The following is a 23,279-nucleotide window of genomic DNA, read 5'->3' as shown; positions in this document are numbered from 1 at the left end:
AATCACTGGCTGCTACTTGAAGGCTGCTGTTTTCTCATCACTCCAGCAGGCCAGACTGCCTGAAGCAAGTGAGCCTTGGCATTAACTCTGCTGCTTGTTTCCATCTTTACCCTGACTTTACCCACTTTGTTCATCCTCCCAGAGTAACCTCCTTCCTGCCACCTGGGCAGGGATGCTGGTCACATAGTAATGGCAGTGTGCCTCTCCCAGATCCCCCGTGAGTGAGTGAGAAGAAGTGCAGGTTAAATACACCTCACGAGGGCCGCGTGGGCGTGTGTTTCTAGGCTGTGGGGTGTCCTAGAGGGCCTCCCCTTCCTTTCAAGAGGGGTTTCCAATTCTGTGGTGAGATTTTATAGCTTCTCTCCAGACCAGTCTTGAACTTTAGGGAGAACCGTAGAGATTGAAGAGCTTAAAGATGAAGGTGCCCTCCCGGCCCTCAGTTGCTGGCCGCCGAAGTGGGCCCACTGCAGGTGGCGTGGTTTCTGGACGTGGCCTTGGCTAGAGGAGACTGGCCTTTCTCCTCCCCTCTCTGGGGCCATTGTGTGAAATGGTCACCAAGGAATGTGATTGATGTGACTGATTATTTGCTAAATGTTATCCAGGCGACTTTGATATTGAGCTGGATTTTTCAAGGGGAGGCAAGGATTCAGACAGGCAGCAGAAAAAGGGAGATGTTTCAAATGGGCCAACGGTGCAGGCAAACCTGGGGAAAAGCAGGCTGTGTTGGCCTGGTGGTGGCAGGGTGGGCGGGCTCCGTGCGCATTTGTGTAGGGGTGGGACGGAAGGCGAGGCCGCAGAGGGTTTGCGTGTGAGGCTGGGAAACCTCCGTGTACACTGAGGGGTTGTCAGGAGGAGGTGGGAGCACCAAGAGGAGTGTCACAGGTCAGCGCATCTGGCGGCTGAGTGTGGGCTGGAGAGGGTTGCGACCCCCGTCACTACTGCGGGGTGTTAGAGTTAGCCTCTTGGCTCAGAGCTTCAGCCGTGTTGGTCTGGGGCCCTGGGCCATCAAGAGGAAGACACTGTGAGGCTGGGAACTGTGGTCTCTATGGACTAGAGTTTGCTCTACAAGGGAAAACTGACATGGAGCTGGTAACGGATATTGGAAAAAATACAAAATAAGAGAACGTCCAGGAGCAGGCCAGACTCTAGAAATAATACAGCCTGTAGCCACTTAGATGAAGTGCTTACCACTTATGCCTAATTAGCCTCAGTAACAGTTCCGGGTGTGGTTAAGTGGGTGCAGTTAGCTTTATTATGCTTTTAGTTGGGTTCTTCATCTGATTCTTCTTGAAGCTTGTTTGTTTTGTCAGAACTTAAAAAAATTTTTTTTAATGTTTATTCATTTTGGAGAGACAGAGCACCAGTAGTGGAGGGGCAGAAGAGAGGGAGACACAGAATCCGAAGCAGGCTCCAGGCTCTGAGCTGTCAGCACAGTCTGATGTGTGGCTCAAACTCTGACCGGCAAGATCACGACCTGAGCCGAAGTCGGATGCTTAACCGACTGAGCCATCCAGGTGCCCCTGTTTTGTCTGAACTTTAAAACACATAAAGGAAAATTAACTTTCAGGGCAATAGAAGTGAAAAAATGGAGATTTCTAGGGCGGGGCTGAGATAGTCTGGAAGTGCTTAGCAGAGGTGGTAACTTTCATTAGGCCTTGGAGACCAGAGGTTGGTATTTGTTCTTATTGTGACCTCAGCATTGTGTGGGATTTGGGGGAAGGAGGTATAGGAATTGGCTTGGGCTGCCATCCCAGAATACCGCACACAGGGAAACTTAAACAGAAGAAATTTAGTTTCTCGCAGTTCTGGAGGGCCAACGTACCAAATCAAGGTGCTGCCCCAGCTGGTTTCCGGTGAAGCCCCTCTCAGCTTGCAGATGGTCTCCTTCTTGCTGTGTTCTCACATGGCCTTTTCTGTGTGTGGGGAGGTGGGTGTGTGGGGTGTGGTTGGGGAATTGCTCTGGTGTCTCTTCCTGTTCTTATAAGGACTCCAGCCCTATCAGATCAGGGTCCTACCCTAATGGCCTCACTGAACCCTAATTACCTCCTTAGAGGACCTGTCTCCAAATACAGGCACATTGGGGGTCAGAGCTTCATCACGGGAATTCGGGGGTTGGTGGGTGGGTCACACGGTTCAGTTGTAACAGGCGGCCCGTGTTGCTTAGTCAGCCATCTGGCGTCAGGGCAGGATGTGGACTGGGTGGAAAGGAGAGAGCGATCAGGAGACCTAACCAAGGATAGGAGGAGGGAAGAGGCGTGGAGGACGTTGAGAGGGTGGCCGCCAGAGAAGAGAGGGAGGGCCTGGTCGGCCTGGTGCATTCTTCCAGGTCTCTCCATGTTCTCTCCTGGTATTCAGGAGCCAGCATCATTTACAAAAGGATGCTTCTTCAGGCTGGAGTGTCACTGAAGTTCAGTTTCTTTTGTCCTCATGCTTGAGTCCTTTTGCTGCAAAGAGCTCACATCCAAGTTCTTAGAATCACTTTCCCCCCCTGGAAAGCAGACTTCAATGTCCAAAGAAGTGTGTGGAGGCTTTACCCCCAACTCAGGCAGCATCTATTAACATTGACAGGAAAAGGAGCAGGATTTCTCACCATCTTCCTTTGAGGGACCAGTCTAGACTATTCCATGGGAATAGTCCCCTTTCAGATAAAGAAGGAGGAGTTTTACGGAGTGGCTGGGAAGGGAGAAAATAAATGAGCTTGAGGAGGGCGTCCCCACTGCCTCCATACCCAGGTGAGGTGAGAGAGGCAAGGACCAGAAATCCTCAAGGGAGCTCGAAACAATATCGGGGCGGAATGTTCTGAGGACAAGGAAGACCTTCCCCTACTGCTCTCCAACTATACTTCAAGGAGCTGAATGGCTCTCAAAAGTGAGCTAAGAGAAAAGACACAACAACCCACCGCCCCAGAAGGTGAGGCCTGGGCCTGAACAGATGCGAGCCCCTTTGTTCGCAGAGCTGGGAGGCTGGTGGGGTGGTGCGGGGCTAATGTGAGCCGCATAATGGGCGGTGCCTTTCATATGCAGAGCAGCCCTTTGATCTGAGGGGGATGAAAGTGCTGAAAAGTGGAGAGGCTCGATGGGGGGCCTTTGTCTTTGACAATAAAGGCATCTGCCGGACTCGAACCCCCTCGCTCGCTCCTTCAGCCCATGGGCTCCCGCAACAATGCCTCAACTGGGACCTGGGTCTCCCCACAGCTGAAGAAGTCTCAGGAAAGAGAAAGGAGCATGCTGCAAATGTTGGACAGGGAGCTTAATCGATTCTTTCCACAGCCCAGAAAGAAAGGAGAGAGAAGAACTGTAGGGACACAAGGGGAGAGTGGAAGGGGAGATGTGGGGGGGGGGGGAGATCTGGGGGGAAGAGGGGGCGGGTGGGAAGGAAGGGTGGCATTTGAACACTGGAGCAAACTCTCTGGTAATAAGCTTGTTACTTTTCCGAAGACAGTGCAGATGGGGTGAGTATGTGTCACTGGAGGGTTGGAGAGGAGTATTCGGCTAATAAGACATGTTTTGGGGGTCAATTGACACTTTAAAAAAAAAAGACAGTATAACGCAAGCCCTAATATGAAAGCAGACATCCATTCAGATGTTTCCAGAGGGGAAAAGAAAGTCCTTTTAAGTCTGTACACTGTCAGAAACTCTATGCTAATTGGAGTTTTACTAGAATTGTAATAATTTCCAATAGTTCTTTCTTTCTTGCTGTCTCTTACTCTTCTTGAAATCTTAACCAAGATTCAAAACAAAGCACTTGGCATTTGGCCTAGAGACGTTCTGCTTGTGGATGGTTTTTGAGCCTATTCTGTGGGTAGATGTACTTCTTGGAAGTAAGCCTGATCGTTCAGCCAGTGCTATATCATGGAGTCGGATGTTCACCCAGGCGTCATGGGAATGGCTTGGGAGGGAGTGGATAGGCATGTCCTGTATAGGGCTGTCCCTTCACGGGCTGTGGCTCTCGGTAGGGGTTTGGGAGAGGAGGGAGCGTGGTGGTTTTGGCATCTCTCGTATGCCTAGCTCTCTGCTATTTCAGAAGAGTCTGAAGGGTCTGAAATGGGAGTATGGTTTTGTGGATGTTTTCCTCCAGAGGTGGAAATTGACCTGATATAGTGATCTCTGAGTGAAGGGTATTGATTAACAGACACAGAGGGTGACTTTGAGGCTGTCTCTGAATCTTTTTACCTGAGTGGCACTGTTATAACCAGGATAGGGCATCCTGGAGAAATGGGTACTTAGAGGAGGGTACTGTCCTTTCTTAGAGGTGCATGGGTCCTAGTCAGCTGGGCCTTGCTTTGGAAGAAGTAGGCTTTAGACACCTTGGAGAGGTCAAGGCTGGTCTTGCTGCCCATCCTGCTGTTCTATCCAGCTTCTTACTGGAAAGAGCATGAACTTTGGAGGCTATGAATCTGGGTTTGAATCCTGTCTCCCTCATTTCTTCTCTTTTTCACGTGGGGCAAGATACTGAACCTTTCTGAATCCATTTCCTCCTCTGTAAAGAACCTTTGTAAAGGACCCAGTGCATAATAGACATTTGATGGAAGCTGGTGGTGACCTTTGCTCATGCCACTCTAAGTGGTTGGGCTTATCACTACCTACTCAATATGCCCTAATACCCCATGCCTGTTGACACATCTTTACACCCTCGGTTCCTCTTGCCTTGCTCCATTTCTTCATTCCTAGGCATTCTTTTCAAACTAGCAGGAAAAACCAGGACAACCTTGGGGTTGAATTTTATTTCTTTTTTTTTTTTTTTTTAACGTTTATTTATTTTTGAGACAGAGAGAGACAGAGCATGAACAGGGGAGGGGCAGAGAGAGAGGGAGACACAGAATCTGAAACAGGCTCCAGGCTCTGAGCTGTCAGCACAGAGCCCGACGCGGGGCTCGAACTCAAGGACTGTGAGATCATGACCTGAGCCGAAGTCGGATGCTTAACCGACCAAGCCACCCAGGCGCCCCTGAATTTTATTTCTGAATCCAGTAGTTTGCCACCTTACTTGCCTTTACTCCAAGTGTCCATCTTGGAGTGATTGGTTCAGGAGCCAGTCTTGTCAGTGATTGTCTCAGGATCTGGTTTTAAGCCAATCAGCATGCAGAATTCCTCTGGCTATTCTCATTGGTGTAGGTGTGAGCATGTGTCCTAAGTTGGTGCAAATCAATGGAAGAGACAGAGAGAGAGGTTAGAACAGAGGTTTTCATTTGCCCTGGGTAGGCTTGAGTTTTCTAGTTATAAGGGTGTCCAAAAATAAAGCAGTTACATAGATCAGGAGAGCCCTGAACTTACCATGCTCCTCTGCTTTGGCCTTTCTGCTGTGTGAGAGTCTGTTTCCCTTTGGTTTAAACGAACTTAGGCTCTGTTCATCCTGATTCCCACTGTCCCTGTGACTGCTCCATATAAACCCATTCCTTATCTGAAGTCACCATTTTTCTTTATCAAATACATATTCTAAACAATGTAGTATTTGGTCTTGCTTTCGAATTATTCTATAATGGAACTGGATTATGTACATTCTTCTGTGTCTTGCTGGTTAAGTAAAATTGTGTGATATTCACTCACACTAATGTGTATGGCCATGATTCATTTTCATGGTTGTGTGGCATCTACCACAATTTTTTACTTCTCTTCTTGATGGACATTTGGGCTGTTTCCAGGGTTTTGCTGTTTCAAATTATTTTGCTATAAACATCATCATAGTAGTCTCCTAGAACACATATGTGAGAGCTTCCTTCCCATATGCTATGGTTTTCCTTTTTATTTAATTGAACTGTAGTCAGGAATGCTGGGATGACTCTCTAGGGACACTTTTCTGAGCCTCAGTCTTCCTGCTTTGACTCCTCTTTAACCCACTTCAAAGGCTACTGTCTCCTTGGTCTCAGGAATTAGGTACCTGTGATCTTCAGCCACTTTCCACCTTCTGCTGGCTCCACAATGATCCCCTCACTGCTCCCTAGCATGGTCTTAGACTTGCTATTCCCTTCTACCAAGAGAGGAGACCACCATTTTTGGTAGTAGGACAGGCTTCTTCAAATTCTTTGAGAGCCAACCCAGCTGTGTCTCTCATGTGGAGAACCTGAACTAGCCATAGATTGGCTTCTCCTGTTTGTAAGATGCCCTAGATCCTTCCTAGTGGGGCTGTGGTGAGGGCAGGAGCCCCCTACTAGTTTGTAGGGCTACCCTAACAAAGTACCACATACTGGTGGCTTAAACCAACAGAAATGTATTCTTCAATAGTTATGGAGACTAGAAGTCTTAAGTCAAGGTGTCAGCAGGGCCGTGCTCCCTCTAAAAGGCCTGGAGGAGAATCCTTCCTCGCCTCATCCAGGTTCTAGTAGTTGCTGGCAATTTTGGCATTTCTTGGCTTATGGATGCATCACTCCAATCTCTGCCTGTGTCGATCATCACATGGCTGTCTTCTCACTGTGTGCCTCCACAGTATCTTCTCTCTGTGCATGTCTTGTCAGTGTCCAGATTTCCCCTTCGTGTAAGGATACCATTCGGATTAGGACCCACCCTAAAAACCTCATCTTAGCTTGATTACATCTGCAAAGACCCTATTTCCAAATCAGGTGAATCACATTCACAGGTAACAGGGATTAGGATGAGCTTGTCTTTTTGGGGGAACAAAATTCAACCCACAACATCCTCTTTTTACCTTTTCTGCTGCATCTATAGCTGGCTAAGGAGGTGACTTTTGGATTGACTTTTCTTGCCTGACCTGTGGGGACTTTCGCTTATCGTGTGGTGATGGGAACTCCTTCTGCCAGGAGCTCTATCCTCTGTTTTTCTTCTTTCTTTCTGCGCTTCAGCATGAACCTGGGAAACTCTGGCTTCCATCCCAGTCACTCATGGAGTCTTCACTGTGCCCAAATGAGATGATCACTGGACATTAGCTGTTTGTACATTGGGCTTACTGGTTGTCTTTGCAGTGGCCACATTCCTGCTGCCCTCTCGGGAGAGACTGGCTTCTGGTGACATGCTGGAAGCACCCTCCTGGGACAAGGTTGCAGTGCTCTCCTCCTCCATCTTGTTCATACTCCCTGAGGACATGTTGTGTCCCACAACTCCCTGGTCATGCCAACTGTGCCTCTTCCTGGACCCTTGCTGGCTGTTCCTGTCATGCTCCATCTGCCTGTCCTGGGCTTATAGACTTGGTTGCTGCCACACTCACAGCTCTTGCTGCAATCCTGTGGCTGTCCAGGCTGCTTCCACTCCTGTCGTTGCCCCTTTGTCAGGTCCTGGAGGCTCCATTACTATAGGAGAGTATGTGCTTGGGATAGATACACCGGCCCTTCCGTGAACAGAGGTCTCTTGGAGGTACATTGGATTCCCTCACCCCAGCATAACCAGAGAGGTGGCTTAGACACCACAAGGACCATCTGGAGGCTTCTGATGAACACCTGACCTGATTCCCTTCTCCATGGAGCCCCATGGCCTGTGCCAAGGGGAGGAGAAACAATTGAGGGAGAGAAGACCGGATGTGAGACCAGAAGTGTCTGTTCCCCTTCCTTTCTGAAATGGAGAAAATCAAATGCTTCCAAGTGGGAGAACAGTATGTGCAATCTCCCATTTGATGCAGGAATGCCCTCCTATGGACATGCCAATTTTACTTGAACAGTCCCAGTGCCAGGGAGAGCGATATTACAGTCCCCAGGTCACATCCTTGTACACTTACATATTACACACTCGTGCTAGTGTTTCTGTAGGAGAGATCTCTAGGAGTAGGACACACACATTTTCTATTTTGATGACTGCTAACAAATTGTGCGTGTATGGAAACACACATTGTACTGATGTATACAAAAATGAGTACATGGCAATTATGGAGAGACATGGAACTCCAAAAGAAGGAAGGACTTTCTAATAGTTAAAAATGTTGCACAGCAGAGCACCTGACTTGAGATAGAAAGCATTCAAAAAGAAGAGCTTGGTACACTGAGAACCTCTCCAAGGTGGCAAATCCCTTTGCCAAAAAACCAGTGGTGGTTTATTTGGCCCTGAGTCCTTCCAAATGTAATACATCTTCCAGGTGAGTCTCCAGGAACAGCAAACGTTTTGCAGGACGTGTCTCAAAGCACTCTGAGCCCGTCTCTTTGTTTGCACACTGGGGGTGCCACTGGGCTCTGCTTGTCCTCTGTCATAGACACGGGCATGTCCTTTGTATCCCCAGCAGGGTTGGCCTGAGTTCTGCCAGGACCCTCCACTGATGGCTTCAAGAGATATACGAGTTTTTCCCAACAGGAGAGAAGTCTTCCTATGGATCTAAAGGGACACCCTGAAGGTAGCAGGAATGGCCAGTTGCAAGCTTCAAGTGTAGCTGCTGTTTCACGTGATCAAGGACAAAAATCTTAACAGGTTTCAAGGGAAGTAACCTGGTTGGCTCTGAGGTCTTGGGGGGCCTTTGGTTCCTTCCTCTGGTGGCCTCCGGTAACACGTGTGGCATGCTTTTCATAACGTGTGGCTCGTCAGGCCAGCAGCACGGCGTTGGGGTGTGGCGGATGGGCTGACGAGTGCCATGCCCATGGTCCCCACTCGTGATGTGTTGTGCACATCAATCACTTCTCTTTTGCTGATCAGGATGATGTTGCTCTAAACAACCTTATGCCCTTGAGTACATACTCTCCTTGTATTCTTGTTGCTGCAGGCCTCCCGGGAGGTGCTGAGCTTGCCCACTGTGTGGCTGCTGTGGGCCAGGTAATGCTATCAACCAGGTTTGCTGCTCCTGGCACTGCTTTCAATGAATGGCAGGGAAAACTGGAGCTCAGGGGCAAGGTAGTGCCCGTGATGGCCCATCCCTTTCTGGAGCTTCTGCCTCCACCTAAACTCCCATTGGGTGTTTGTTTCTACCGGACTGCCCTCTGTGACCTGTTGCCATCAAACACCCTTTTGTTCTGTCCCACTCCCAACAGCCACCCCCTTAGGACAGGGATAGAATCTTTTCCCCCAAATGCAACTCCACCTCCCAGAGGGCAGCCTGACTCAGTGGAGTGGGGAGGGGAGGGGCTCCTGTTATTATTACAATTATAATGCAAATACATCATGCTAATGACTTTGCTGACCCCCTCTGGGTGCTCAGAGTTCTAATATTCTACCATCCCCACCTTTTGTCCTCTTTCCCCTAATGTGTCTTGCTTTGCCCTCAGGTGAAAAGAGTGACGGTGAGTGACAGGGATCTATGTAAGGCATCTGCCACTCAGGAATTTTCTAAGAGACTTGGTTGCCCTACATCAGCACAAGTAGCTTGGCAAGATAGTAACCATACAGGAGGCATAATCCGTGGAACTTCCCCGTGCATTCCAAAAGCTAGACTTGAGAATGTAGTATGTGGACTTCTTCCGAAATGATGTTTTGGGTGGTGGTTTCTAGGTTCGGCCACACATAGTTTTGTCTGCATGGAGGAACTGTAGAAGCAATTTTGTTTCAGAAGCATGCTGGTCCCAGAGCCCACATCCTTCCCGGTGAGGATATGAGTCAGACTTCAAAAACTATGGTGCCGAGAAACGTCATTCATCCGGGGTCAGAGAACCGAGCCAGGGATTGACTGCAGGGCAGCGCATACCAGCAGCTCTGTCTCTGGAGACAGTACATATTTGAAAGAGCTGGCTGTGTTAGCTCTTCATTTCTTCAGGTTCTTGAAGCTCTAACCCTGACTTAATTCCCTCGGTGACTCCCAGCCCCGCATTTGGCGTCACCTGTGGGTGAATGTGGGGCGGTTCATGTATTTATGGGAGGTGCCCATAAAGGGGCTGCGGCACAGGCTCGGCATGGTTTACGTGCAGCTGTTACAAAGCACGGAGCAGCTCTGGCTGCAGTGTGGACTGATACCCAAGATTAAAGGACATAAGCAAGCTACAGAGCAGTGGGTAGACCATGCTGAGATTTATGTCAGCCGTGAATTGGTGGATACTGGGCTGCAATCCGTGGTTTGGAAGACATTGGCTTAGCAGGTTCGTGGGAAAACCAAGCCATTTGGGTGTCTGGTAGGAGAAGGCTTATCTGAGGTCTTGGAGAAATGAACCTGAGTCTTTGTAGGATTGTCTGAAATCGTCTGTAGAATTCTGCCTGGATTTCTTCTTGGGGCCTGCCTGAGTCAGCCTGAGCCCAGAGCAGAGGTCCTGGTGACGAGGGATAGAAGCAGAAAAATGTTCACCTGTAGCCCAGAAGGTTGACCTATGCCTGCATAGTTTCATAAGGATCAGCTATGTGCCAGTTGCTACATCCATAAAGGGTCTCATGACTGCCGTAAATCTCACCGATAGTTAACATCAAGCTGAATGACAAACATTTTAGAAACCTGCGCAAGTAGTTTTATGAGTAGAATTTGAAGAAGACATTTATGACCTAAAACTCCCTGCACATCCCCTTCCCCCTTGAGCACTAAGCATATAACCACCAGCTTCATACAGCGAAAATGCAGCTCTCTGTGCCCACAGGGTCCTGTCCCGTGCAAGCTAACTACTCTAAGTTGTACTGTACAACGTCTCAAGGATTCTTTCTTGGCCATTGTGCTCAAGGATCTCGCAACACTAGTGATGTGGGGGGAAAAAAGCAGAAGAAAAAAGATTCAATTTCCTTACAACTTACAGCCTATTGACAAGTCCCTGAGACAGGCAGAGTGACTGACATTCCTCTGGGAGCTCAGCTGTCTCAGTGATGACACTTTGCTAAGGGCAAAAAGCAGTCTTAGCTTAACATTATCCCCACCTTTAGGATCCTGTAAGTCTACTTTAACATATAAAAATTCCTTTGAAAACTTCCCTTATCTTCCCCCAACCCCCCACACCAGGATATAGGTTGGCAAACATATTCCAAGCTTATGGTCCATTCATGTACATCTGAAGGGTCTCATGACTGAGGTTTTATTAGACAGTAAATGACCTTTTCCTAAAAGTAGCTAGCCCCCTCAGGATCCTGGAAACCTTGTTTCCAAAATACCCTTAGAGACTTACACTATCCCTGACCCCCTGCAACCTGAAGGTATATAATCAGTCACCTGTCACAACCCCAGTGCAGCTCTTTCTACCCATGGGTCCTGTCTCCCTGCTTTGATAAAACCACCGTTTTGTCACCAAAGACGTCTCAAGAATTCTTTCTTGGCCATTGAATCTGAACCCCAATGCTTCAGACCACATCACTAGGACAGCTTTGGATTGGGGGTGGTGGGGACACCTCTGGGGTGCCTCTGGGCTCCTGCATCCAGCTTGCTTTCTCACTGGCAAGGCTGTAGGAAACCTTCATTTGTCCCTTCTTGTAGTCACAAATTTCCCTTTTTCTTTTCTATGACTTGCTGTAGTCATTAATGTTATCTTATGGATAAGGAGGAGGATTCAGGCTGCCTGTGCTTCAAAAACAATGTTTGCCAAACCCTGGCTTTTAATTCCACAATCCTCTTGTCTTATGTTATAATGTATAACTTTAGTATTAATTCGTGGAAAGGCATTTATTTGAATCCTTAAAGGTCAAAAGAACACAAAGCGGAGGAGATATCTCTACATCTGTCTATCATGTGTCATCTGTCGGCTTTTACACACAGAGACTGTCCATGGACGGATACATAAGTCACTGGAAGTGATTGTTTTTAGGGAGGATGATTCAGGTACAGGAACAGGAGGGAGTTCTTTTTCTTAGTACTGCTTGGAATTTTTACCATATTCATATGAACTATTAAAAAAAGGGTAAGGGGCGCCTGGGTGGCGTAGTCGGTTAAGCGTCCGACTTCAGCCAGGTCACGATCTCGCGGTCCGTGAGTTCGAGCCCCGAGTCGGGCTCTGGGCTGACGGCTCAGAGCCTGGAGCCTGTTTCCGATTCTGTGTCTCCCTCTCTCTCTGCCCCTCCCCCGTTCATGCTCTCTCTCTGTCCCAAAAATAAATAAAAACGTTGAAAAAAAAAATTAAAAAAAAAAAAAAGGGTAAGCTGAGCCTGACACGTTTTAACTTGTGTCTCCAAACGCTTCCCTTGAAGTCCTAACCCTCAGGACCTGAGAATGTGATCTTATTTGGAAATGGGGTCTGGAATGGAATGGTCTTATTTGGAAATGATTTAGGATGAGGTCATTGGGGTGGGCACTAATCCAATATGATTGTGACTGTGTCCTTATACAAAGGGAAAATTTGGGCATACCTGTTCAGTTGGTGGAGCATTGGACCCTTGATTTGGGCTCGGGTCATGATCTCACGGTCATGAGATCAAGCCCCGCATCAGGCTCTATGTTGGGTGTGGAGCCTGCTTCTCCGTATCCCTCTCTCTCTGGCCCTCCCCTGCTTCTGCATGCACTCTCTCTCTCTCAAAATAAATGAATACCGCTACTGCTACTCTTTAAAAAGTAAAAAATAACAGGGGCGCCTGGGTGGCTCGGTCGGTTAAGCGTCCGACTTCGGCTCAGGTCATGATCTTACGGTCCGTGAGTTCGAGCCCTGTGTCGGGCTCTGTGCTGACAGCTCAGAGCCTGGAGCCCGTTTCAGATTCTGTGTCTCCTTCTCTCTCTGCCCCTCCCCTGTTCATGCTCTGTCTCTCTCCGTCTCAAAAATAAATAAACGTTAAAAAAAATTTTTTTTTAAATAAAAAAAAAAGTAAAAAATAACAAATAAAACAAAAAATAGAAAGGGGAAATTTGGGCACAGACATACGTGGGGAGTAAGCCATATGGAAATTGGAGTTATGTGGCCACCAGCTAAGGAATGATCAGAAGCTAGGAGAGAGATCTGGAACAGATCCTTCCCTAATTCCTTCAGAGGGAACATGGCCTTGCCAGCACCTTGATTTTGGACTTCTGGCCTCCAGAACTGTGAGACAATACATTTCTGTGGTTTAAGCCGCCCAGGTTGTGGTACTTTGTTATGGTGGCCCAAGGAATCTAATACAACTCGTGACTAAACGTTAGCAGAGGCTCCAAAGAAAGGGATTGGATGGAGAGGAGAAGGCGGTGGGTGGCACAGAGTTGGTTAGGGAGGAGGTGAGGGGGGCCGCGTGCATAGCCTGGGCCACTCAGCCAGACCCCTGTACTTGCTCCTTTGCCTTGCCATCCCTTCCTGGTTGTCTGCCTCGTCTCTCATCGGGGCAGGCTGCCCACTGTACCTGGGCTTGTTGGCCAGGAACAGTGCCAGGTGTGATTCTATAACCCTAGGAGGCTAGGTCAGTGACAACGCCCCATCAGGATAAACCTCTTGGAAGGTGTCTCTGTGGTCACTGTAACCAAATACAGTTGTTTCTGAGGAATTTACTAATCTGTGAGTCACATCCTGAAACTCCAAATTTGTCAGACTGACTCAGGCTTTGCCAAGCACAGCAAGGAGAGTAGATTGCATAAGAATGACTGACAGTCATTAATCTTGTCAGACTATGGGGCCTTCGGAGATGCCAGAGTAGGTCTCTAAGGAAGCTGAGTCTGGACCACCATGGTTTTAGTTGGGTGAGTTTGGGGCTTTGTATTGTTTTTGTGGAGCCCTCATGTGTTCCCTGACTCCTGCTCTGGGGCCCTCGAGACTTCCTGCAGAGCCCCGGGGGGTAGTTGCCTCCTCCAGCTGCCAAGGCAGACACAGAGGGCCACCCCTGGTTTGCCCCAAAGAAGGCACCTCCAGCAGTGCCTTTATGGCCCTGCCCCTGGTTGGATGGAGCTTGATCATCAAAAGTAAATATAAGAAGCAAAGACAAACATCCTAGCAAGGCTTTGGAAGCCTGTCATGAACAGGTGAAATGTCTTCAGGGTGAATGACATTTGACTACACTGAGAAGGGACTGAATAAGGCCCACTATTTGGGCCACACGGTCTTCTCCACTTTGCAGACCTGCCTGTCCATTAGAATGCGTGGCTTGATCTTCTCCAAATACCAAGAACACCTTAAAAAAAGCATTTTGAAACCAATGGAAACTCTTGGAGGAAGGTCTGCTAGTTACAGATTCCTGGGCTTGTCCTGAATGCCCTTAGGGGAAGGGCAAAATCCATCAGCATGTATTTGTTGAGAACTTCGTGTGGATTGAGACAGAAAGTGTGAGACCTTGGCCTGGAGCCTGGCATACTGCCCCTCCCCCTCCTCTCCAAAGATCTGTTCCTCCAGCTAATCTGAAGTCATTTAGCAATTCCCAGTGGCGGTGGACAGGTCTTAATTGTGTGGCTTTAGAATCCAGGGGCTCATCCCCATGGAAGACTGAATTTCCTCATTTAGACCATAATTTGTGGACATACACCTGGGTGTATCTGCCTCTTGGTCAGCTCATGTCACCAGTAGAGGGCTGGAGACAAGGCATGGTCCAGAAGGTCCAGGCCCAACAGACAGGAGGGGGATGTTTTGAGAGAAGAGGGGAGGAGGGGACTTTTCAAAGAGGGGCCTGCCCCCAAGGGCCTCAGGACAGGGACAGCCAATACTGGAGTAACCAAGGGAGACAGGGCCACGGGAGGAGAGCATACAGCAGGCTTGCGCCGCAGTGGCCTGTGGGAAGCAACTCAACAAGAGCCTCTGCCACTCAGAATGAGGCAGGAGAAAGGAAGGGGTCGTTTGCTGACTTGAGACATGTAATAGGTTGTCCCCGGAGAATCAAAAAGTTCCGGCTGGAGACCTCACAGAGTGCTCGGGCAGACCCTGTCTGTCTGCCTTCCAGCAAACGGCGAGGGAATTTGCTGCTGCCTTCCAGCAGACGGCAAGGCAGTATCTGTACACGGATTCCTGGGGTAGCACGTGGAAGGGCAGCCGTGGAAGGTGATATGTCTGCATCCATACCTGGAGAGAACGTGAGAGAAAATGCCACGGCATCTTCGGTGTTGTCAGGAGCCTTGTGCAGGATGGCCAGCTCCAGTCCCACCCGGTGCCAGAGTCCCACCTTCCCCTCTGACCCAGTTCTCTGGGCCCACGGAGAATCTACTGTTTTGTAAAATTCCTTGAGTCTGGATTTTCCCAAAGGGTGTTCTAGTGAAACCTTCTCTTGTGGTGCGTGCCTCAGATAAATTTGGGAAGCCTGGCACACTCTCCCTTCAGGAAGAACCACAGCACACATTAGCATGTCAGAGACTCTGAGAAACTTGTACAGACCAACTGGTTGATTTTGTCTAGCCCTCGTTTCTCCCCTTTTTCCACCATAACTTTATTAACATCCTGCCGACCCAGTGAATCCACTAGTCAGCAGACGCCACATTGATGGTTAGAAGATGTCGTGCATATATTCCTGTCCAGTCCTTCATGTGAGTGAAGCCTTCGGTGTCTGTTTGTGTGTCTCTGGCTGCTTCCTGACCTTCCTCCCCAGCTTCTTCACACCTTCATCTGCAGCCATTCTCTGGTCTCTTTACTTCTTGGTGACTCTCATGGGATAGTTCCAGGTTGTCTGTGTCCCTCTTAAGGTACTTCCTCCCAATGTGACCCACAGGGGACCAACTTGGGCAGGACTGCCCTCCTTTTCTTTGGACACCATCTGGGGATTTGTGTTTCCTTTTTTAGCAGCAGCGTCCATGTCCTTATACGACAAACCCAGAGGTGAGGTCATTATCAACCACGGACAAAAGATATAAGATGGCGGCTAACGATTGCTGTGTCAGTGAACTTAAAAGGGCCTTGTGTTTTCTCCTCTTAGGTCATCTTTGCTTTGAACCAGACCCTCCTGCAGCAGGAGAGCCTTCGAGCAGGCAGCCTTCAGATCCCCTACACGACAGAGGATCTCATCAAACACTATAACTGTGGGGACCTCAGCTCCGTCATCTTCAGCCATGACAGCTCCCAGGTGAGGGCCCTTGTCCTCTGCACAGTTCAGTGTGGATTTAAACATGAGAACAAAGGCATTACCTGCTGACACCTGAATCTTCCATGTACAAAGGATTGAGGTCATAAAGGGCTCTAAAAATAAAATTGGGCAGGTTTAGATGTGGAATGAAATGCTGCAGCTAACAGAGCCATTCTTTATGATACGTGAGAATGGAGGGGGTGTTGATGAGAGTTAATTCCAGGATCCCAGGCAAAGGATGGAGCTAGGGATCCAGGGGCAGACCTCACGGCCTGGGCAACAGGCAGCACGAAGCCGCCTCCCGAGCAGGGAAGGGATCTGAGTCTGAAAGCCCCAGGCTGACTTAGGAAGCACTTCTGGGAAATGGTGGAACAGAACTCTGGCTGCAGCTTGCAGTGGCTTCTGGGGCCACGTGAGCATGATGGGTTTGGATGTGTTCGTGGCCGGACTGGTGCAGCGAGTGACACACGGGACAGGTTTTACCCGTGGGCCATCAAGGGGAAGGAAGCTCAGAGGAATGCAGCCTCCCTATGGCGGGGATATTGGTTGTTCTTTTATCAACGAGAGTCCCAGAGGACAAGCCATGACTTCCTCCCCTCCCCTCACCGAGACCACATGGCAGTGGCAATGCCAGCTGAGCTTCTGAGATGGGGCGTGTGTTGTCTCCTCCACCAGGACCACTGTCCTCATGCGGTAGGGGGCTGTGAGTGATGCCAGGGGGTCTGTTAGATCTGGGGACCCTAAGGAACTGTGAATGAATGGGAGAGGTGAAAAAGGAATGGCAGCCTGGGGAGAGGAACAATAGGGATCCAGTGTCAGCCCCACAAGTGTCAGAAGATACAATGAGCTTTCCAGAGAGTCTGGAGCTGGAGGAAGTTAAACAAAGGCAAAGCAAGCAAGAGGAAGGGAAAACAAGAAATACCCGAAGAAAAGTAGTACAGTTGATGGTGATGACAATTCTTGGTGGGTGTGGGGGAAGTGGGGAGATAAGTCAAGATAGATGGGGAAATTAAAATTTGAAATGGCAGAGAAAAGCTAATATGGGTGGGAGGATTTGGGAGTTTTAGGGGAAAATGGGAAGGCTGGTAGCAGTCAGGGACAGATGTCTTATGCAACCCTTTCCTGTGGCCCCTTCATACCTGTTCTGCTCACAGGGCCCGCCCATGGTGCGGGGTATTGGGAATGTGCCTGTCATAGTGCCAGGAAGGCCAGGCTGGTCAGGCCCAGGGGTGCGGGTTGTAGGTCATGTTTGGCACTTAGCTGTAGGAGGTCACCCTGCACGGGCTGCTTGCCCATGGGAAGGGGCTGGTACAAAGGAAGCGCTCTGCTGAAGAGAAGGGACTTGGGGAAACGGATAGAAGGATCTCACATAAAGGACATGATTTTTAAAAAGATGACAAAGGAGGGGCGCCTGAGTGGCTCAGTCGGTTAAGCGGCTGACTTCGGCTCAGGTCGTGATCTCACAGTCCGTGAGTTCGAGCCCCGCGTTGGGCTCTGTGCTGACCGCTCAGAGCCTGGAGCCTGTTTCGAATTCTGTGTCTCCCTCTCTCTCTGCCCCTCCCCCGTTCATGCTCTGTCTCTCTCTGTCTCAAAAATAAATAAACGTTAAAAAAAAAAAAAGATGACAAAGGAGAAGATGAGGGCTTTGGATTTGAAAATGAAAAAAGTATCATTTCGAGGAAATGGCTAAAGGGGATCTGTTGTCCCTAAAGTGGCAATTGATGGCTACGTTACAGGGTAAGGACTTCCGGAAGGTCTTTGAGAGGCTACTGCATGTGGGAGAAGCAGCCAGGGTAGATATTCTGTCTTATATTTGAGTGAAGTAATGGTTAACCTCGTTAAATCCCTAGGTAGAGGAGAGAGCACGCGCCCAGGGGGAGGGAATCCAGAGGGGTGGGGAGGGAACTCTGTGTATCACCTCACCGACAGCCCCTGTTCTTAGCCAAAATACTGAATTTGGCTCATGTGTGCACCAGAACCAGGTGAAATATTTGCCAGGAGGGCAAAGAACATTGGAGAAAGCAAGAGGGAGACTTGGGAAGTGGAGAGATAATTACAATTAAAATTGTATGGCATTTAAAAGACAGGTGAATGGTTATAGACATGCCATGTATTCAGGAGAGTCATCATTATTGATTCTAAAATATGTAATTATGTAAAATTATTTTTGTAGAGAAGGCATGTGTGAATCAGACAAGTGAAAACGATGGACGTGTTAGGCAAAGACACGGTCTCCGTATATAAACACGTGGCAACAGCACTCTCATTTGAATAGAACAGAAGTCCTGTTTAATTTTTTTTTTCAACGTTTAATTTATTTTTGGGACAGAGAGAGACAGAGCATGAACGGGGGAGGGGCAGAGAGAGAGGGAGACACAGAATCGGAAACAGGCTCCAGGCTCTGAGCCATCAGCCCAGAGCCTGACGCCGGGCTCGAACTCACGGACCACGAGATCGTGACCTGGCTGAAGTCGGACGCTTAACCGACTGCGCCACCCAGGCGCCCCCAGAAGTCCTGTTTAAAATAGCCCAAGAGTTCTTCCAGTGCACTTCGTCGACTATGTTTTCACTTGGGTTACAGAGAATGATATCACGGCTTGAAAAAGTAGCAGGTGGGAGACCCCAAACGTGGTGGTGCGTGCTCTTTTCCTGCCAGCTTGACCCTCTTGGCTGGGTGATTTGGGGCTCAAATGAAGCAACTTGGTCAGTGACACCGTTGCCCCTGATTTGTTTTTTTCTTTTTCTTTTGGCGGAGGTTCCCAATTTTATTAACGCCACGCTGCCACCGCAGGAGCGCGTCACCGCCCAGGAGATCGACAGCTACTTCCGCCAGGAGCTCATCTACAAGCGGAATGAGAGAATGGGGAAGCGGGTGAAGGCCCTTTTGGAAGAGTTCCCGGACAAAGGCTTTTTCTTTGCCTTTGGAGCTGGTGAGACATAGGTTACCTCTGCTGGGAGGCTGGGCTCCGCTGCTCCTCCCACGAAGGGACCCCGGAGGTGGGCTGCTGGTAGGAGGTGAGATGAGTGGCACCTTCTTTGACTTATTTCACTTGCAAAGTGGCTCCAGCTGATGCCTGAGTATCCAGCACTGTTGAACCTTTGCTGGGCGGGCTGGTACCTGTGACATCACCATAGCTCTCTCTCCACCTGGTGTTCAAAACACACTCCCCTGGAAGCTGGGAAGGCCTTTCTCTCTCTTCCAAATTTGGCACTTAATCCCAACGGCTTTCTGGTACCCTTCACTTTTTTTAAATTCTTTTTTTTTTATATATTTTTTTCAACGTTTTTATTTATTTTTGGGACAGAGAGAGACAGAGCATGAACGGGGGAGGGGCAGAGAGAGAGGGAGACACAGAATCGGAAACAGGCTCCAGGCTCCAAGCCATCAGCCCAGAGCCTGACGCGGGGCTCGAACCCACAGACCGCGAGATCGTGACCTGGCTGAAGTCGGACGCTTAACCGACTGCGCCACCCAGGCGCCCCTACCCTTCACTTTTTTAACTCCCCCTAAAATTTGTCTTGTCTTCTGTCTCCTCTCTGACCATGAGCCACCCAGGCTAAGACTTGGCGCTGATATGTCAGCCATTACCAACTGTTAACAGTGTACATGGAAACAGACTGGGAAAATTATTTCCTTTTGTGGACTTTTTGACATAAATTATCTCCTCTTCTTGAGTCATTCTAGCACAGCTTTGCACACTCCAGAATTAAAGACAGAAATGACAACAGGCTTGGGGCACCTGGGTAGTTCAGTGGGTTAAGCATCCGACTCTGAGTTTTGGCTCAGGTCATGATCTCACATCCATGAGATGGAGACCCTTGTCTGGCTCTGTGCTGTCAGCACAGAGCCTGCTTGGGATTCTCTCTCTCTGCCCCTTGCAACTTGTGTGCATGTGCTCTCTCTCTCTCCCAATAAATAAACATAGGAAAGGAAAGGGAAGGAAAAGGAAGGGAAGGGAAGGGAAGGGAAGGGAAGGAAAGGAAAATGCCAGAGACTGAGTAGTGTGGAGAAGGAGCATTTGCTGCCCTTGGCTTCTCCTTCCAATTCCCCACTAGCTTCATAAGTGTGGACAAGTTCCCTCGGTTTTTTTACTGATAAAATGGGGGGTGGGGGTTGGAGAAGAGCACTTGCAGAGTGGCAGAGTGAGAGGTCAAGTAGAATCACCCGGTCTCAAGATCCTTAGCTTAATTACATCTGCAAAATCTTCTGTTTTCTTTTTTTTCCCCAGATAACATTCACAGGTTTCAGGGATTAGGATGCAGATGTATTTGGGGGACCATTACCACAACATCTGAAAATCAATTAATATAACCCCCCATATTAGTAGAACTCAAGGACAAGCACCACACGATGCTCTCAACAGACATAGAAAAAGCAAACAATAAAGTGCAACATTCTTTCATGGTGAACATACTCATCAAACGAAGGCTACAAGGGAACTTACTTCATCAGCCTGTTGAAGGGTCACTGTAACATATTAAATGACGAAAGATGAAATGCTTTCCCCCTAAGATGAGGAACAGGACAAAGATGGCTGCTCTCACCACTTCTCTTCAACAGTGTGTGAAGGTTCTAGCCAGGAAAGTTAGGAAAAGGAATAAAAGACATTCATATTGGAAAGGAAGAAGTAAAACTATCTCTTTTCTCAGATGACATGGTCTTGTGTATAGAAAATCCTAGGTAACCGACGAAAAAACTCTGAGAACTAAAAACCCAGGGTACAAGGAGGCAAGATAGAAGATCAGTACACAAAAGTCCGTTGTGTTTCCATACTCTAGCAACGAATAATTTGAAAATGAAACTAAGAAACTAGTTCCATTTAAAAGCGTAAAAAAATACTTAGTACGAGATGTATCAAGATGTATAACGGAAAACTGAAATCATCAGAGGGAATTAAAGAAGACCTAAGTAAATGGAAAGACATATGGTCATGAATTGGAAGGCTTGAACAGTGTTAAAATGACAATATTCTCCCCTGTTGATCTAGACATTCAACGTAACGGTCATCAAAATCTCAGCTGATGAAAATGCTTTAAAATTAGATAGAGGTGATGGTGGCACAACTTTGGGAATATTCCCCAAATCACTGAATTGTGCACTTGAAAAGGATGAATTTTAGGGGTGCCTGTCTGGCTCAGTCTGCAGAACATGTGACTCTTGATCTCAGGGTTGTGAGTTTGAGCCCCATGTTGGGTGGAGAGATCATTAAAAAAAATAATAAGCTTTAAAAAAAGGATATTTTTATGTTGTAGAAAAAATGAGAGGTTGGGCTCCTACATCTTGTTCACAAATGAACAGTTTCTGCCTTTGGTGCTCGGTCCTCTGTGAGTTGTGTGAGTGGTTTTCCTCTTCTTCAGGTCTCACATTCCATATTTGGGTTGTGCACAGTGCTGTGTGGCCCAGTGCCCATGTCTGGCCTGTCTCAGCAAAGCTGTTAGCTCTGGTTCTGCAGCACCCCGAAAGGGGTTAGGTCCTAGAAGCCCCCCGTGGCACCTGGTAGGGGTGATGGTGGCCCTCTGTTAGAACACAGAGCTGGTGCTCGCTTCGGCAGCATATAGACTAAAATAAGACACCGAGCTGGTGGCTCGGTCCCAGCGGCTGTGTCGGGTCCTCCAGGATGGAAGGTACCAGCCCCTGAGTGTGGGCTTTTGCCTTCCACCCCTGCGAGACTCACTTGATCTCTCAAAAGCTTCCCTGACGTCCGGTGGCAGGAAGGCGGGGCACTGGGTGCAGGGGAAGGGTGGACGCTTTGAGATGACAGTGGCCTACTGTGTGGCGCGAGGCTGGGCAGCGGGTTGGCTGGCGGCCAGATGGCAGGTTGATCTGAGCAGCTGGGAGGGCAGGCCCTCCAGATGGCTATTGCTGGACCGATGGCCCAGGTGAGATGTAGCACCTGGGCTCGCCTGATTCTCCGGGCACAGCTCATCATATTGCCTCAGCGCTGGGCAGAGGCCTCACAGCTGGGTGCTTTGGGGGCCAGGGGTGCCCTGGACAGTCACCAGTGCCAAGTTCTCTTCCTGGCACTGCTTTCTCCACCGCAGGAATCCATTTCTTTCTGAAGGCTGTGTTGACCAGAGGGAACCACAGAAATTGCTCCCGACACTTAGCCTTACCGGTTAAAAAATTTTTAAGTCTGTGGTTAGCAAACTTTTAATTGCAAAGCGAAGGTAACCAAAAACTAAAAGCTGCAGAGTTTCTTTAATTTTTTTTTAACGTTTATTTATCTTTGAGACAGAGAGAGACAGAGCATGAATGGGGGAGGGGCAGAGAGAGAGGGAGACACAGAATCGGAAGCAGGCTCCAGGCTCTGAGCCATCAGCCCAGAGCCCGACGCGGGGCTTGAACTCACGGACTGCGAGATTGTGACCTGAGTTGAAGTCGGACGCTTAACCGACTGAGCCACCCAGGCGCCCCAAAGCTGCAGAGTTTCAAATCAAACAACAACTTTCATTGTGGGGGTCTGGAGAGAAAATTTAGAGATGAGAAATGGAGCTCGCCTTTGTGGCAGGAAAAGTCGGTCAAACAGAATAGCTTGGTTCCGTGCTGAGAAAGCACTGGTAATAGGGGCAGTTTGTTCACTTGACAGATACGGTTTTTATTCTGAATTGCTTGAGAAGGTGGACTCTGGAGCCAGACCACTTGGGTTTGAGATGCCATCTGCTTCATCTCTATGTGCCTCTTGCTCACCTGTAAAATGGAGACAATAATACGCCCACCTTATAGGGCTGTTGGCAGGGGCGGGCGGGGGCTGTCAAATGATGTGTAAAGCATTGTGCCTGGTAATGCTCAATGACTGTTGGCTACTTTATTTTTGTGATCACGCCCTGCTGTGTGGGCTTGGTAATGGCTGGGGGAGTGAGGGTTGCTGCAGCACTCTGTAGGCTCAGTAGCGCCCCCCCGCCGCCCTCACCCCCAGTCCAGGCAACATCTGTGCATGAGTTAATTGCACTTGTGCACCAGGGCTGATCTGGGCCTTGCCAACGTCCCTTTCATCTGAGCCAGTTGCCCCTCAGCAATCTTGGGGTCACAGACTCTGCAGTTGAACCCAAGAATGTGGTAGAGCCCAGTACCTTCCGCCAGTCACCGCCCTCGGGCTCCCCAGGCTCTCAGAGGCTGACCCAGGTTCACCCTGCTTTCTAGAGCCGTGGGAACAGGACACAAGGGAGACCCACAGACTGCCCGTTGCCTGGCCAGCAGCTTGGATGTACCTTAATTCACTGTCCCGGTCTCTGGTTATTGAGTATTGACGTGTCAAGACTGTACAGACCCTGGAGCCAAATGACCTGGCTTTTAGATTCTGCTATGTGGCTGCTTAGCGTGTGAAGCCCTGGACCTATTTTACCTCAGTTTTCCAATTTAAAGTGCAGGTAAGAACGATACCTCTAAGGTTCTGCTCAAACACAGGATGGAGTGCTGCAATTGAATCGGCCATTTAGGACATTAAAGTGCCATATACTGTCACAGAGAGGGACATTGTGAGCCTGGATGATCATGTCAGTTCTGAGCATCAAAACCTGAATGGAAAGGAGGTTGATCCCAGGATCTGCTCTTGGCCTTGAACATGTCTAGGATGTCATTGTAAGCTT

At 48.9% G+C, this 23,279-nt stretch overlaps 1 protein-coding gene across 1 annotated transcript in view; it reads left to right on the top strand.

The window, feature by feature from the left end:
• The window catches only part of TRABD2A (TraB domain containing 2A), a 45,616-nt gene that overhangs the window by 12,485 nt on the left and 9,852 nt on the right, over nucleotides 1-23,279 (top strand). The window contains exons 3-4 of the mRNA XM_030311803.1: nucleotides 15,546-15,692; nucleotides 18,448-18,622. Coding sequence (XP_030167663.1) covers nucleotides 15,546-15,692; nucleotides 18,448-18,622 — 322 coding nt within the window. The remainder of the gene's footprint in view (nucleotides 1-15,545; nucleotides 15,693-18,447; nucleotides 18,623-23,279) is intronic.

Source organism: Lynx canadensis, chromosome A3 (genome assembly GCF_007474595.2).
Source record: "Lynx canadensis isolate LIC74 chromosome A3, mLynCan4.pri.v2, whole genome shotgun sequence".
Lineage (NCBI taxonomy): Eukaryota > Metazoa > Chordata > Mammalia > Carnivora > Felidae > Lynx > Lynx canadensis.
The sequence above is the reverse complement of the archived record's forward strand: the minus strand, read 5'-3'. Positions and strand labels throughout refer to the sequence as shown.